We start from the raw sequence: 15791 nt of genomic DNA on the forward strand, positions 1-15791 counted from the left end.
TGCACACTTGCATAAACTTGACAATTTGCATAAACATCAAGAATCTATACAATACAGCTTTATAATAAAATATTAAGAAAACTAATAACAACATGTACAGTGGAGCTGCTGTTTGGACAAGCTCACTGCGTGAGAGCGTCTACAGCAGATACAAATTCCTCGTAGCTGGAATATGTTGTTTTCCAGTCCCTTTGAGGAAGACATGCTCTTTACAGGGCAAAATGTCTTTTTTTTGTATTTAGAATGTCCTTGAGTGGGTTTGCCACAGAGTGCACAAGCTGGCAAGTTTTTCACCTTGGTTTCCAGGGCTGAAGGTTGGTCATCACGTTTCCGCTTGTAGTAGTTGGATCTTGCCCAGGACAGAGGGGTACTGCTGCTGGGCATTGTGCAGGGGGTTACAGTTTGTGAAGAGGGGTCTGCTGTGGGTGAAGACACAGTGGTTAAAGGCCTGGTGACTGTGGATGTGACAGGGGTTTTGATCGCCAGCCGTGGGAGAAGCAGGGGTGGTGGTGTGTGGCACTGAAAAGCTGCCATGTGGATGCCAGCTGTCTGTTTCTCCAGCTTGTCAAAGCCCGGAAGAGGACTTGGACTGCAGGCGTCTTCCTGAATTAAATGATACAGTAAATCTACATTTCAGAAAAGCAGCACTCTTAAATGTTTGCGTTTACTTGTTTTGCTCTCGTTTGTTAGTTAGTTAATTAGTTTTTATAGTTTTTAAATGCAACTTACAAAGGCTGGTGAGTGGACAGTGGAGGTGTCGCGGCTGGTCATATTGATGTGGGGCAGGCCAGCATCCAGCACATCAGTCTCGGCCTCTGGGTCACTCTGATAGGCCTCATCAGCCTCTTCTGTATCTTGGTGACCCGGCTGGACGACCTCCTCCTCTGGACCAGGTCCATCATGAACCATGTCCTGCAGGGAAAATGGCCGTGGTCCTCCTGTGCTCTGGCTGAACAGGTACTCCAACCCAAGCAGCTCGTTAGACGCCACATTAACTGGGGCCCGATAATTCCCCTCCTCGGTCGTTCCAAACAGCTGCTCACAGCGCCTGTTGAGACGATCAATCAGCGGCGCTGAATACGTCCGGTGCCTCCGTCCTTTGCCCCCAAACACAGCATCTGAGCTCCTGTCAGCGTTCCACCGTGCAATGCCACTTATCAGGTAAACCTGATTAGGCCGTGCAGCACAGTGGGGACCTACACATAGAAAAAAATGCATTACAACAATCCATGGCCCGTGTCTAACAGACACTATTTCTAGGTTTCTACCTGGAATCATATTAGGCAACATCTTGTGGAATCCCTCCAGGCTATTGCTTCCACGCAGACATTTGTAGTACGGCACATCCACTTTGTTGATGGTCGTAATACGCGCCACCCTGTACATGATCATGTCTGGTGGATCCTGGATGCACTCCAAGTGTCGCTGCTGGCTTGCCCACATGTCATCAATGGCATCTTTACAAACATACAAATTTACACCTAGGTAGCATCTGAGCCTTTTGTCCTCCTGTAAACCTACAACATTAAGTTCGTACTAATCTGGTGTTTTGAAAAGGCTCACCCCGCTTTCATCCAGCTCAGCCGAACCCTTTAACTCTTCAATCGCCATGTGGATGAGCCGGAATGTTTCCTGCGCCCCGAGCGTGACCCTTCGCACATGGTAGTTGAGGTGGTCCCTAGAAATGTGGTCTCGGACAATGTCCTCATCAGACAGAGTCTTCAACCTGTTGTGCTTGGCCCTGACAGCCTTGATGAGTAGGTCCAGGTCAGTGCAGTTGTAGGCCAGGACAGCGCCAGCCAGCGCAGACTTAAAGGCAGCGTACTTAGAGTGACTGTCTGTTCGAATGGCTGCGTCAAATCGGTGAATCCAGTGGAAGATGTCTAAACGCACAACCATTCCCCTGTTCACCCAAGCCTCAAACAGAGTCTCAACAGCTGTTGGACCTTGTGCACGACAACACCCATGGTCCACATACAAAATTTTGGGGACCGGTTGATTAGCCAGTCGGAACCTTTGTATGACTCCACTGCACATTGGTGCCAGCTTCACTGTGGACTCCTCACAGGTCAACACAAAGGTCACTATTTGGGAGAATTCATTGGCAATACTGGTGAACCACTGAGCTGAGCCATGGCCCTCTCCAGACAGTTTCTTCACCACCTAGAGCATACAGAGAATTTGGTAAGATCGAGTAATTTATTTTACGGAGAGAAACATTTGTTAACAAAAGTATAGCAAGCAGTTGTATTCCACTAATGTTTGTTATGGGGATTTACATACTTTCTTGGTGGAATCCATTTTTAACACTGTGCCAAAAGTGGAAAGGATCTGGTTCCGGTAGTCCTGGACATTATTGGCCTCAGCTAGAAGAAAGGCGTGGCGCAAAAGTGGGGCAGAAGGCAGCTCTCTTGGAGGAGGTGGAGCCTGGAACCTGTGCCTCAATGCAGAAACAATTCCTCCGGGTTCTGCCACAGTCATGAGCAGCGTGGTGTACAGATCCTTGCGGTGAAGGTACTCTTCGTGATGATTTTCCTGGATCTGCCGCCACACTTTGATCATTGTGTTCCCTTCAGTCCTGTCACGCAGAAGACGCACAACGTTTTTGTCCACGCCACGTCTGTAAGCAGAGCCAGTTGAGTCAGCTGAACCACTGCTGTTTGCTTAAATTCACACTATGCATTCAGTTTACTCACTTGCTAGTGAGAACAGAAGGAAACATGGCTTGAAGGGCTTCGCTCAGCTGTGCCAGAATAGCAGCATCCATGCAAGCCACCGTCCGACCGTAATGCCCTCATGGTTCCTGCCTGCCTTGGTACATGGGCCACAGCACAAAACCTCAGTCAGCATTGTGTACCAGCTGGACCCGTCGCAGATGTGACGAGGCTGTAAACAAAACAAGCAGATCAAATAAAGGCATAAAATCACATCAACTGCTCCTTTTCCTGAGCTCAGACAGATGCTAGTTACACAGCACTCTATTTGAGTAAATAAATGAAGTACAAGATCACCAATAAAGTAAACATTTGAGACAAGGTAAGTCAGACCCGGTGGTGATAGCCAGACTTGTAGAGGTGCACGTCCTTTCCTGCCCCCACACACTTGTCACCTCGTGGACACTTCAGGGAGCACCTCCAAACCCCAACTGGACGCCACACAAACAGACGGCTTCGGAAAAAAAGCTGTGGGCCTGGCAGAACCCCTCCGACATAGGCCGGAGGTTCTGGAGGGTAGAACCACATGCGGTCAGATGCCATCACCCGTCTCCTCTTGAGCACACCAGTGTTGTCTTTGTACACATGAACAGCGGTGAACATTCCTCTTGTGGTGTCCTCCTTAAGCCAGTGAATGTCAGCAGATGGGATGCCATCAGGTTTCTCCCACAGGCGCACCCAACCGTCTAACTCCACCTGCAAAATAAATGGTGCATACAAGAGCACGTCTGGTGATTCTTGTCTACAGAATGACATTAAAACGTAGGATTCTCATTCATGCTGCTTGCATTTAAATCCAAGTATAACTTACAGGTAAGTCACTTAGAGGTGTCTGCAAAGGAGGAACACCACCCTGGGATGTGGATGGAGCCTCTGTGGGCTGAACAGTAGACTCTGGCTCATCCAGCCAGGCAGCAGACGTGTTCTGTGAGGCTGAGTGACGCTTCTCATCCGGGGGGTGTAATGCATGTTTGGATGTCTTTGAAGGCGAATTCAAGGGCAGGGGATCCCGGGAATGTGACTTCTGGGACTTTATTCTATCTAACAAGTAATAAAACAAAAGTAGTGTAAGTGTAATAAGGTGTAATAAAAAATGTTCTACTATGAAACAAACCATTGAAAAACCATTAACTTTTTGCATGTCACTTACCTTCCACAGCCTGGGATGCAGCTGCCAGTTCATCATCATCATCATCATCCTCTGGCCATGAGGAGGGCCTGAAACTGGAGGTCCTTGTCTTCAGCTGCCATACACCAAACAGTATTTAGCTTTACAGATGGACCATTTGTGATTTGAACTGAAACATGATTAACATTCTTTATGTCACACTTCCATCCTCCTTGTCATTAATATATCTCCTGAAATTCTTCATCTGCATACTTGTGATGTGGGTCAGTGGTGTGTTCAACCACCTCCTCACAGAACTGTTTGCCTTCTTTATTATGTCCCTCTGTTCATTGCTAAATTTCTCTGGACTGTCCCTTTGAACGCTATATTGTTGGTAGAGTTCCCACATCTCCTGAAACGTGTGGCCCTCAAACCCTCTCTGACCGTAGATACACCTGTCCACATTCGCCTCAAGGACAATGGAGACTTGTGGGAAGCTCTCTGCATACTCTGTCAGGTAGTCTTTAAGCCACTGGTTGGCTCTCTCTACTGTAGTATATTTATGTATCATATTATATATTATTATATAGGTAGTGAACAATATGTTCTGGTCAGGTTAAGATGCAGCGACTGTTCCTCAACCCTTGCAGTTTGGCAGGGTCGTTGTCTGGGGAGCATCTGGGATAGACTCCAGGAAACAGACATTTACATTTACTTTTAGCAGTAAAATTGATCATTGCTTATGAGAGAAGTACAGAGAGTAGATGGGTTTGTGTGTCCTCAGTGACTGGGGTGAAAGCGTTTGCTTGAACTGGGTTCGCAGAATCTGTGTTCGCAGAATCTGTTGCGTAAACTGTTTATCCGAGCTGTTCCTAAGGAAATATTCAAAATGTCACACCGACCTGGGAAAGGAATTAGGAGGTTGATGGTGGGCCAGATGCATCCGGGAGCTGGACAGATAACACGGCCCAGCGCCAGGACCTTCAGAGTAGCCGAGAAAAACATCTACACGTCCTTATTTGGACATGTGGAAAGATTTTAGGTGGTGGTTAAAAGCAGGCCTTCACAGGCTGGGGTTTTCAGAGCGCTTCGCAGAGGGTCCGCTGGTAGCACACAGCGGACCTTTTCCGACCTCTCAGTTCTCTCTGCAGAGGAACAAGCAGGTGAATTTGGTTTCTGCCTCTCTTGCTATTACTCTTTTGTAATCATTATCTGATTGATTTAATTTGTCATGTATAATAAATTTTTATGCTATTGATTTAAACTTCAAAGATGAGTTCTTGTGAAATCTCTGTCGTGGTTGAAGAGAATAGAAATACACGACACTACCTTTCTATGGGGGTTTGACATCTCTGTTCTGTGCTTGTCAACTATGCTGCAATCACAAAGGTACATGAATTTAGTTGGGTCATTATTCTCACTGAAGTTCCTAAAGGAACAATGAACCTGAATAAACCCCAAAACGCTGATGAACGTCAAAGGCTTGTAACATGTTGCCCCTGTAGTTTTTCACCTACAAAAGTGATAAACGTAACACACTTACTACTTCATATAGCCTACGTCGTTCTCCACAAGCCAGTGGAAAGGTGCGTGTCCGTACTGGCCGAACAGCAACACCAGCCGTCCCAGACACTGCTGTCGTGACGGTGCAGGGACTCCCTCTGCTTGGAGGAATGTCTCTGCATGGTCCAGTGCAGTGAGTGGGTTCAGCAGCTCCAGGGGAGGTTTTGGGAAGACCTTTTTCTTCTCCCGGTAAAGACGTGCCTCTTTAGTCGACAGCAGCACAGCCTGCTGACGATGTGCAGGGGCGCCTGGGTTCACAACGCGGATTGTTGCCATCTTTACCTGTGGCCTATTAACAAGTAGAATATGAATGCACTGACAGAAGTAGAGAACAGAATATGGAGGCATCTGCACCCACAGAACAGTGTTAACTACTGAGATGAGTGGGGCGTGTAGTACAAAGCACAAACTGCCTGTTAAAGCATCGTTACAGATCCATACATACAGTAGTTTAAAGTATTCTTTCTTTAAATAATTGTTTAATGACCAATTACATTATTCATATTCAAGCTATTTCATAAGCTTTGGTGTTTAGTTCTTTTTTAGTAGGAGCTCATTTTAGACAGTATTTCTACATGAACTGGATAAATGACTTGCTGAAGTACATACCAATAGTTTTCACTCTTTTCATTTTAAGCAAACGCGTTAACGTTACAAAATATGTTCTTTATCAGGAAACAAACTCGGACCTACGAATAGAGTCGAGAAAGTAACGGTACATGAACTCATATTCATCTTCGTCCTCGTAGCTGTCGCGGAAAACAACACTTGATACTTACCGCAAACAGAGGTTTTGTATGTCCGGTCACCGTGTGTGCGCATTTAATGGCCACTGAAAAGAATAGGACTGTATTTAAGCAACGTACAGGAATAAAATCTGGTGTCGTGGCGTTTATAAAGGACTTAGAACATTTTGGTGTCGTGGCGTTTATAAAGGACTTAGAACATTTTGGGAGGTACACAGGAGGTGGCCATTTTGGCCTTAAACACAATATCCCCTTTCTTGTATTTCGCTGTCCCTTTAAACAAAACAACTAGAAAGAAGCCAAAATCATTATTTGTAATGTGTCACCGACCATAGGCATGAACTGTGAACAAAGCAAAGGCAGCACTGTGACTGAAAACAGAAAATTCTTGCAGGTAATACCGTCTGTTGTCTAAGAATGATGCAATTATAGAGTTAACAAATAATTGAACAATCTAGGTGAAATGTCAAAAACATAAAATACAATAAAAAACACAAGATAATAATTGCAGAAGATACCTCATAAATCGTACAATAACTGCTTGGAATAAGAAAGAAAACTCTTTTCCCAAAACACGGTGCAGTATAATGTGGACCTGAGCAAACAGCCCGCTCTGCTAGGGTTGAGGAGAAATGTAAAAGCTTACAGCACCTGGTATTCCCAGGCGGTCTCCCATCCAAGTACTAACCTGGTCTGACCCTGCTTAGCTTCCGAGATCAGACGAGATCGGGCGTGCTTAGGGTGGTATGGCCGTAAGCGAGAGCAGGGATTGACAGGAGCTCTTTTAAGCTTGGCAAGCCACGCCGCTGCATCCACTTGCCTGAATGTGGCGTTTATAAAGGACTTAGAACATTTTGGGATGTACACAAAAGGTGGCCATTTTGGCCTTAAACACAATATCCCTTTTTTTGTATTTCGCTGTCCCTTTAAACAAAACAACTAGAAAGAAGCCAAAATCATTATTTGTAATGTGTCACCGACCATAGGCATGAACTGTGAACAAAGCAAAGGCAGCACTGTGACTGAAAACAGAAAATTCTTGCAGGTAATAACGTCTGTTGTCTAAGAACGATGCAATTATAGAGTTAACAAATAATTGAACAATCTAGGTAAAATGTCAAATACATAAAACAGAAGTAATAAAACAATAGCTATTAATTGCAGAAGATAGGTCATAAATCATATAATAACTGCATAGAATAAGAAAAAAAACACTTTTCCCATAACACGGTGCAGTATAATGTAGACCTGAGCAAACAGCCCGCTCTGCTAAGGTTGAGGGGAAATGTAAAAGCTTACAGCACCTGGTATTCCCAGGCGGTCTCCCATCCATGTACTAACCAGAAGGAGAGCGAAATACAAAAAAGGGGATATTGTGTTTAAGGCCAAAATGGCCACCTTCTGTGTACGTCCCAAAATGTTCTAAGTCCTTTATAAACGCCACATTCAGGCAAGTGGATGCAACGGCGTGGCTTGCCAAGCTTAAAAGAGCTCCTGTCACTCTCTGCTCTAGCTTATGGCCATACCACCCTGAGCACGCCCGAACTTGTCTGATCTCGGAAGCTAAGCAGTGTCGGGCCTGGTTAGTACTTGGATGGGAGACTGCCTGGGAATACCAGGTGCTGTAAGCTTTTACATTTCTCCTCAACCCTAGCAGAGCGGGCTGTTTGCTCAGGTCTACATTATACTGCACCGTGTTATGGGAAAAGTGTTTTTTTTCTTATTCTATGCAGTTATTATATGATTTATGACCTATCTTCTGCAATTAATAGCTATTGTTTTATTACTTCTGTTTTATGTATTTGACATTTTACCTAGATTGTTCAATTATTTGTTAACTCTATAATTGCATCGTTCTTAGACAACAGACGCTATTACCTGCAAGAATTTTCTGTTTTCAGTCACAGTGCTGCCTTTGCTTTGTTCACAATTCATGCCTATGGTCGGTGACACATTACAAATAATGATTTTGGCTTCTTTCTAGTTGTTTTGTTTAAAGGGACAGCGAAATACAAGAAAGGGGATATTGTGTTTAAGGCCAAATAGGCCACCTTCTGTGTACCTCCCAAAATGTTCTAAGTCCTTTATAAACGCCACATTCAGGCAAGTGGACGCAACGGCGTGGCTTGTCAAGCTTAAAAGAGCTCCTGTCACTCTCAGCTCTCGCTCACGGCCATACCACCCTGAGCACACCCGAACTCGCCTGATCTCGGAAGCTAAACAGGGTCGGGCCTGGTTAGTACTTGGATGGGAGACTGCCTGGGAATACCAGGTGCTGTAAGCTTTTACATTTCCCCTCAACCCTAGCAGAGCGGGCTGTTTTGCTCAGGTCTACATTATACTGCACCGTGTTATGGGAAAAGGTTTTTCTTTCTTATTCTATGCAGTTATTATATGATTTATGACCTATCTTCTGCAATTAATAGCTATTGTTTTTATTACTTCTGTTTTATGTATTTGACATTTTACCTATATTGTTCAATTATTTGTTAACTCTATAATTGCATCGTTCTTAGACAACAGACGCTATTACCTGCAAGAATTTTCTGTTTTCAGTCACAGTGCTGCTTTGCTTTGTTCACAGTTCATGCCTACGGTCGGTGACACATTACAAGTAATGATTTGGCTTCTCTCTATTTGTTTTGTTTAAAGAGGAGAGCGAAATACAAAAAAGCGGGATATTGTGTTTAAGGCCAAAATGGCCACCTTCTGTGTACGTCCCAAAATGTTCTAAGTCCTTTATAAACGCCACATTCAGGCAAGTGGATGCAACGGCGTGGCTTGCCAAGCTTAAAAGAGCTCCTGTCACTCTCTGCTCTCGCTTACGGCCATACCACCCTGAGCACGCCCGATCTCGTCTGATCTCGGAAGCTAAGCAGGGTCGGGCCTGGTTAGTACTTGGATGGGAGACCGCCTGGGAATACCAGGTGCTGTAAGCTTTTACATTTCTCCTCAACCCTAGTAGAGCGGGCTGTTTGCTCAGGTCTACATTATACTGCACCGTGTTATGGGAAAAGAGTTTTCTTTCTTATTCTATGCAGTTATTATATGATTTATGACCTATCTTCTGCAATTAATTAGCATTGTGTTTTATTACTTGTATTTATGTATTTGACATTTCACCTAGATTGTTCAATTAGTTGTTAACTCTATAATTGGCATCGTTCTTAGACAACAGACCTATTACCTGCAAGAATTTTCTGTTTTCAGTCACAGTGCTGCCTTTGCTTTGTTCACAGTTCATGCCTATGGTCGGTGACACATTACAAAGTAATGATTTTGGCTTCTCTTCTAGTTGTTTTGTTTAAAAGGGACAGCGAAATACAAAAAAGGGGATATTGTGTTTAAGGGCCAAAATGGCCACCTTTCTGTTACTCCCAAAATGTTCTAAGTCCTTTATAAACGCCACATTCAGGCAAGTGGATGCACGGCGTGGCTTGCCAAGCTTAAAAGAGCTCCTGTCAATCTCAGGCTCTCGCTTACGGCCAATACCACCCTGAGCACAGCCCGATCTCGTCTGATCTCGGAAGCTAAGCAGGGTCGGGCCTGGTTAGTACTTGGATGGGAGACCGCCTGGGAATACCAGGTGCTGTAAGCTTTTACATTTCTCCTCAACCCTAGCAGAGCGGGCTGTTTGCTCAGGTCTACATTATACTGCACCGTGTTATGGGAAAAGTGTTTTCTTTCTTATTCTATGCAGTTATTATATGATTTATGACGGTATCTTCTGCAATTATTAGCTATGTGTTTTTATTACTTCTGTATTTTATGTATTTGACATTTCACCTAGATTGTTCAATTATTTGTTAACTCATAATTGCATCGTTCTTAGACAACAGACGCTATTACCTGCAAGAAATTTCTGTTTTCAGTCACAGTGCTGCTTTTGCTTTGTTCACAGTTCATGCCTATGGTCGGTGACACATTACAAGTAATGATTTTGGCTTCTCTCTAGTTGTTTTGTTTAAAGGGAGAGCGAAATACAAAAAGGGGGACATTGTGTTTAAGGCCAAAATGGCCACCTTCTGTGTACCTCCCAAAATGTTCTAAGTCCTTTATAAACGCCACATTCAGGCAAGTGGATGCAACGGCGTGGCTTGCCAAGCTTAAAGAGCTCCTGTCACTCTCATGCTCTCGCTTACGGCCATACCACCCTGAGCACCGCCCGATCTCGTCTGATCTCGGAAGCTAAGCAGGGTCGGGCCTGGTTAGTACTTGGATGGGAGACCTGCCTGGGAATACCAGGTGCTGTAAGCTTTTACATTTCTCCCTCAACCCTAGCAGAGCGGGCTGTTTGCTCAGGTCCTACATTATACTGCACCGTGTTATGGGAAAAGTGTTTTCTTTCTTATTCTATGCAGTTATTATGTATGATTTATGAGCTATCTTCTGCAATTATATCTTGTGTTTTTATTACTTGTATTTATGTATTTGACCATTTACCTAGATTGTTCAATTATTTGTTAACTCTATAATTGCATCGTTCTTAGACAACAGACGCTATTACCTGCAAGAAATTTTCTGTTTTCAGTCACAGTGCTGCCTTTGCTTTGTTCACAGTTCATGCCTATGGTCGGTGACACATTACAAGTAATGATTTTGGCTTCTCTTCTAGTTGTTTTGTTTAAAGGGACAGCGAAATACAAGAAAGGGGATATTGTGTTAAGGCCAAAATGGCCACCTTCTGTGTACGTCCCAAAATGTTCTAAGTCCTTTATAAACGCCACATTCAGGCAAGTGGATGCAACGGCGTGGCTTGCCAAGCTTAAAAGAGCTCCTGTCACTCTCTAGCTCTCGCTTACGGCCATACCACCCTGAGCACGCCCGATCTCGTCTGATCTCGGAAGCTAAGCAGGGTCAGGGCCTGGTTAGTACTTGGATGGGAGACCGCCTGGGAATACCAGGTGCTGTAAGCTTTTACATTTCTCCTCAACCCTAGCAGAGCGGGGCTGTTTGCTCAGGTCCACATTATACTGCACCGTGTTATGGGAAAAGTGTTTTCTTTCTTATTCTATAGCAGTTATTGATATGATTTATGAGGCTATCTTCTGCAATTAATATCTTGTGTTTTTATTACTTGTATTTTAAGTATTTGACATTTCACCTAGATTGTTCAATTATTTGTTACTCAATAATTGCATCGTTCTTAGACAACAGACGCTATTACCTGCAAGAATTTTCTGTTTTCAGTCACAGTGCTGCTTTTGCTTTGTTCACAGTTCATGCCTATGGTCGGTGACACATTACAAATAATGATTTTGGCTTCTCTCTAGTTGTTTTGTTTAAAGGGACAGCGAAATACAAGAAAGGGGATATTGTGTTTAAGGCCAAAATGGCCACCTTCTGTGTACCTCCCAAAATGTTCTAAGTCCTTTATAAACGCCACATTCAGGCAAGTGGACGCAACGGCGTGGCTTGTCAAGCTTAAAAGAGCTCCTGTCACTCTCAGCTCTCGCTTACGGCCATACCACCCTGAGCACGCCCGATCTCGTCTGATCTCGGAAGCTAAGCAGAGTCGGGCCTGGTTAGTACTTGGATGGGAGACCGCCTGGGAATACCAGGTGCTGTAAGCTTTTACATTTCTCCTCAACCCTAGCAGAGCGGGCTGTTTGCTCAGGTCCACATTATACTGCACCGTGTTATGGGAAAAGAGTTTTCTTTCTTATTCTATGCAGTTATGTACGATTTATGAGGTATCTTCTGCAATCAATATCTTGTGTTTTTTATTACTTGTATTTTATGTATTTGACATTTCACCTAGATTGTTCAATTATTTGTTAACTCTATAATTGCATCGTTCTTAGACAACAGACGATATTACCTGCAAGAATTTTCTGCTTTCAGTCACAGTGCTGCCTTTGCTTTGTTCACAGTTCATGCCTATGGTCGGTGACACATTACAAAGTAATGATTTTGGCTTCTCTTCTAGTTTGTTTGTTTAAAGAGACAGCGAAATACAAAAAAGGGGATATTGTGTTTAAGGCCAAAATGGCCACCTTCTGTGTACGTCCCAAAATGTTCTAAGTCCTTTATAAACGCCACATTCAGGCAAGTGGATGCAACGGCGTGGCTTGCCAAGCTTAAAAGAGCTCCTGTCACTCTCTGCTCTCGCTTACGGCCATACCACCCTGAGCACGCCCGATCTCGTCTGATCTCGGAAGCTAAGCAGAGGTCGGGCCTGTTAGTACTTGGATGGGAGACCGCCTGGGAATACCAGGTGCTGTAAGCTTTTACATTTCCTCCTCAACCCTAGCAGAGCGGGCTGTTGCTCAGGTCCACATTATACTGCACCGTGTTATGGGAAAAGTTTTTCTTTCTTATTCTATACCAGTTATTAGTATGATTTATGACCTATCCTCTGCAATTAATAACTATTGTTTTTTATTACTTGTTTTATGTATTTGACATTTCACCTAGCTTGTTCAATTATTTGTTAACTCAATAATTGCATCGTTCTTAGACAACAGACGCTATTACCTGCAAGAATTTTCTGTTTTCAGTCACAGTGCTGCTTTTGCTTTGTTCACAGTTCATGCCTATGGTCGGTGACACATTACAAAAAATGATTTTGGCTTCTCTCTAGTTGTTTTGTTTAAAGGGAGAGCGAATTACAAAAAAAGGGATATTGTGTTTAAGGCCAAAATGGCCACCTTCTGTGTACGTCCCAAAATGTTCTAAGTCCTTTATAAACGCCACATTCAGGCAAGTGGATGCAACGGCGTGGCTTGCCAAGCTTAAAAGAGCTCCTGTCACTCTCTGCTCTCGCTTACGGCCATACCACCCTGAGCACGCCCGATCTCGTCTGATCTCGGAAGCTAAGCAGGGTCGGGCCTGGTTAGTACTTGGATGGGAGACCGCCTGGGAATACCAGGTGCTGTAAGCTTTTACATTTCTCCTCAACCCTAGCAGAGCGGGCTGTTTGCTCAGGTCCACATTATACTGCACCGTGTTATGGGAAAAGTGTTTTTTTTTTCTTATTCTATGCAGTTATATGTACGATTTATGAGGTATCTTCTGCAATTAATATCTTGTGTTTTTTATTACTTCTGTTTTATGTATTTGACATTTTACCTAGATTGTTCAATTATTTGTTAACTCTATAATTGCATCGTTCTTAGACAACAGACGCTATTACCTGCAAGAATTTTCTGTTTTCAGTCACAGTGCTGCTTTTGCTTTGTTCACAGTTCATGCCTATGGTCGGTGACACATTACAAGTAATGACTTTGGCTTCTCTCTAGTTGTTTTGTTTAAAGGGACAGCGAAATACAAAAAAGGGGATATTGTGTTTAAGGCCAAAATGGCCACCTTCTGTGTACGTCCCAAAATGTTCTAAGTCCTTTATAAACGCCACATTCAGGCAAGTGGATGCAACGGCGTGGCTTGCCAAGCTTAAAAGAGCTCCTGTCACTCTCTGCTCTCGCTTACGGCCATACCACCCTGAGCACGCCCGATCTCGTCTGATCTCGGAAGCTAAGCAGTGTCGGGCCTGGTTAGTACATTGATGGGAGACCGCCTGGGAATACCAGGTGCTGTAAGCTTTTACATTTCTCCTCAACCCTAGCAGAGCGGGCTGTTTGCTCAGGTCTACATTATACTGCACCGTGTTATGGGAAAAGTGTTTTTTTTCTTATTCTATGCAGTTATTATATGATTTATGAGCTATCTTCTGCAATTAATAGCTATTGTTTTTATTACTTCTGTATTTATGTATTTGACATGTTACCTAGATTGTTCAATTATTTGTTAACTCTATAATTGCATCGTTCTTAGACAACAGACGCTCTTACCTGCAAGAATTTTCTGTTTTCAGTCACTAGTGCTGCTTTGCTTTGTTCACAGTTCATGCCTTATGGTCGGTGACCACATTACAAGTAATGAATTTTTGGATTCTATCTATTCTTTTGTTTAAAGGGAGAGCGAAATACAAAAAAGGGATATTGTGTTTAAGGCCAAAATGGCCAGCTTCTGTGTACCTCCCAAAATGTTCTAAGTCCTTTATAAACGCCACATTCAGGCAAGTGGATGCAACGGCGTGGCTTGTCAAGCTTAAAAGAGCTCCTGTCACTCTCAGCTCTAGCTTACGGCCATACCACCCTGAGCACGCCCGATCTCATCTTTTTTTTTTTTTTTTTTTTTCCTAGTGATTCTGAGCCACTCCTACTGTATACAATGTATATGAGTTTGTAAATAATAAAATATAAGAATATTAATAACACCAATAACAACAACAACAACAATAATAATGTCAATGAACAAAATGAATGTACTGTATGACTCAAAATGATTCGTTCCCGAAGGTAAAAAAAAGCAAACTTCAGCCATGTCAAGCTTAAGCTCCAGCTCAGTGGTGTCAAGCTCCTGCTTAGGCTTCAGTTCAGTCAGGTCAAGCTCCTGCTTAGGTTCCAGTTCAGCCGTGTCAAGCTCAAGCTCCAGCTAAGTTGTGTCAAGCTCATGCTGCTGTCCTAGTTCCTGTTTGCCCAGAAGGGACTATTCTTGTCTTTGTTCCTGGCAACCCAGTAAAACGGACCCCTCCAGCCCTGGTTCCTGATGGTCCGGATGCAACCACTCAAGCCCTTGTTCCTGGTGATCTGGTAGAGCAGATCCCTCTAGTTCCTGATGACCATGCCTGCCCTGGTTGCTGGTGGTCCTGAGATGACCACGCCTACTTTGGTTCCAGTCTCTTCTGATCTTGTGTCTGCAGGTGTTTCCCCCGAGGTTCCAGATGCCGGTGTCACTGTTAGCCAGCTCCCTTGATTGTCTCCTGCATCTCCAGGCTTGTGTCCACCATCGACATCCAGCTGCAATGCCCCGGTACAGTATCTGGCCCTGCTCTTCTGCCTTTCTTTCTGGTCCCTAGCCTGCACATAGCTGCCGTCCTGCAGCTTGGCGCCTTCATTCCTGCGTCTGGTGGTCAAATGACTCCCCCTTGTGCACTCTGAAACTGGGCTGGTGCCCTCACCTTTATAGCCTTTACCGCAACTGTAGCGCTGCCTCTTTTGTCGCCGGCTACCTAGACTCTTCAGTCTCTTGGGCCATCCTCGTGTTAGAGGACGCCGTTGCTCCCTGCAAACTCCTTTCACATTTGTTCATGTGCACCAAGAGTGCCTGTTCATCCCAGTGGCTCTTGGACCTTGAGAAGTTTTGGACCTTGTTTTGTCTCCTGACTCAATTAAATGACTTTGACCCATGGGCTTCCTCGTTTTGCCTGTGTTAATACAGTATGTTTAAGTCCCTGTTTTTATAGGCTCTCCTCCAAGAATTCGCCCTGGGGGGGGTTGTCATAATTGGTGTGTTTTCGTCATTTGTGTTTTTTTTTGTTGACTTTCTGTTTAGTTCCTGTTTCTGTTCCAGTCAATTCATGCTTTACTTTCTGTCATGTGATTCTCAGCTGCTGTCATTAGTCCTCAGGTCTGTTATTTATTTATTTTTTTTTTTATTTTTTTTTTTGTTCTGTCCAGCAGTTAAGCAAGCAGCATATATTACGCTGAATGCCATATTGTGATGGACAGCTTTGCTTTAACAAGAAGAGTATATATAGAATATATATACTCTTCCTGATTTATGGTTTATTTAATGGTTTATTTAGCTAATCCAAAATGTGTGTGATGTTGCTGTGTTGGTGGACAGGTTAGGTTTCTGCTTTAGGGTGTGTATGCG

The 15791-nt window shown here is 43.9% G+C and overlaps 1 protein-coding gene and 11 non-coding genes across 13 annotated transcripts in view; 10 read left to right on the plus strand and 2 right to left on the minus strand.

Moving 5' to 3' along the window:
• LOC114842214 (uncharacterized) overlaps positions 1-6258 on the minus strand; it is a 6427-nt gene extending 169 nt beyond the window's left edge. Inside the window, exons 1-13 of one of the 2 annotated variants that reach the window (XM_055502658.1) lie at positions 6165-6258; positions 5366-5674; positions 5152-5197; positions 4725-4967; positions 3865-3958; positions 3526-3755; positions 3048-3410; positions 2697-2886; positions 2284-2620; positions 1564-2163; positions 1269-1457; positions 730-1196; positions 1-603 (exon numbers count right to left, since the gene is read on the minus strand). The exon at positions 1-603 is cut by the window's left edge and continues 169 nt beyond it. In XM_055502658.1, the coding sequence (XP_055358633.1) occupies positions 1389-1457; positions 1564-2163; positions 2284-2620; positions 2697-2767 (1077 nt within the window). In that variant the 5' untranslated portion in view covers positions 2768-2886; positions 3048-3410; positions 3526-3755; ... (3 more) ...; positions 5366-5674; positions 6165-6258 and the 3' untranslated portion in view covers positions 1-603; positions 730-1196; positions 1269-1388. The remainder of the gene's footprint in view (positions 604-729; positions 1197-1268; positions 1458-1563; positions 2164-2283; positions 2621-2696; positions 2887-3047; positions 3411-3525; positions 3756-3864; positions 3959-4724; positions 4968-5151; positions 5198-5365; positions 5675-6164) is intronic. The other variant, XM_055502659.1, reaches the window with a different exon arrangement.
• A 512-nt stretch (positions 6259-6770) lies between these two features.
• On the minus strand, positions 6771-6889 carry LOC114842278 (5S ribosomal RNA). Its single transcript, XR_003783323.1, has one exon. It is a non-coding gene; the product is annotated as a 5S ribosomal RNA (ribosomal RNA).
• Positions 6890-7643: 754 nt separating this feature from the next.
• On the plus strand, positions 7644-7762 carry LOC114842317 (5S ribosomal RNA). Its single transcript, XR_003783361.1, has one exon. It is a non-coding gene; the product is annotated as a 5S ribosomal RNA (ribosomal RNA).
• Positions 7763-8296: 534 nt separating this feature from the next.
• LOC114842301 (5S ribosomal RNA) lies at positions 8297-8415 on the plus strand. The gene has a single exon (XR_003783346.1). It is a non-coding gene; the product is annotated as a 5S ribosomal RNA (ribosomal RNA).
• A 536-nt stretch (positions 8416-8951) lies between these two features.
• On the plus strand, positions 8952-9070 carry LOC114842378 (5S ribosomal RNA). Its single transcript, XR_003783403.1, has one exon. It is a non-coding gene; the product is annotated as a 5S ribosomal RNA (ribosomal RNA).
• A 538-nt stretch (positions 9071-9608) lies between these two features.
• Positions 9609-9729, plus strand: LOC114842285 (5S ribosomal RNA). Its single transcript, XR_003783329.1, has one exon. It is a non-coding gene; the product is annotated as a 5S ribosomal RNA (ribosomal RNA).
• Positions 9730-10267: 538 nt separating this feature from the next.
• Positions 10268-10388, plus strand: LOC114842286 (5S ribosomal RNA). The gene has a single exon (XR_003783331.1). It is a non-coding gene; the product is annotated as a 5S ribosomal RNA (ribosomal RNA).
• Positions 10389-10927: 539 nt separating this feature from the next.
• Positions 10928-11047, plus strand: LOC114842256 (5S ribosomal RNA). The gene has a single exon (XR_003783301.1). It is a non-coding gene; the product is annotated as a 5S ribosomal RNA (ribosomal RNA).
• A 538-nt stretch (positions 11048-11585) lies between these two features.
• On the plus strand, positions 11586-11704 carry LOC114842399 (5S ribosomal RNA). Its single transcript, XR_003783424.1, has one exon. It is a non-coding gene; the product is annotated as a 5S ribosomal RNA (ribosomal RNA).
• Positions 11705-12241: 537 nt separating this feature from the next.
• LOC114842318 (5S ribosomal RNA) lies at positions 12242-12360 on the plus strand. The gene has a single exon (XR_003783362.1). It is a non-coding gene; the product is annotated as a 5S ribosomal RNA (ribosomal RNA).
• Positions 12361-12895: 535 nt separating this feature from the next.
• On the plus strand, positions 12896-13014 carry LOC114842379 (5S ribosomal RNA). Its single transcript, XR_003783404.1, has one exon. It is a non-coding gene; the product is annotated as a 5S ribosomal RNA (ribosomal RNA).
• Positions 13015-13553: 539 nt separating this feature from the next.
• On the plus strand, positions 13554-13672 carry LOC114842271 (5S ribosomal RNA). The gene has a single exon (XR_003783315.1). It is a non-coding gene; the product is annotated as a 5S ribosomal RNA (ribosomal RNA).
• Positions 13673-15791: the final 2119 nt, after the last annotated feature.

Source organism: Betta splendens, chromosome 15 (assembly GCF_900634795.4).
Source record: "Betta splendens chromosome 15, fBetSpl5.4, whole genome shotgun sequence".
Classification (NCBI taxonomy): domain Eukaryota; kingdom Metazoa; phylum Chordata; class Actinopteri; order Anabantiformes; family Osphronemidae; genus Betta; species Betta splendens.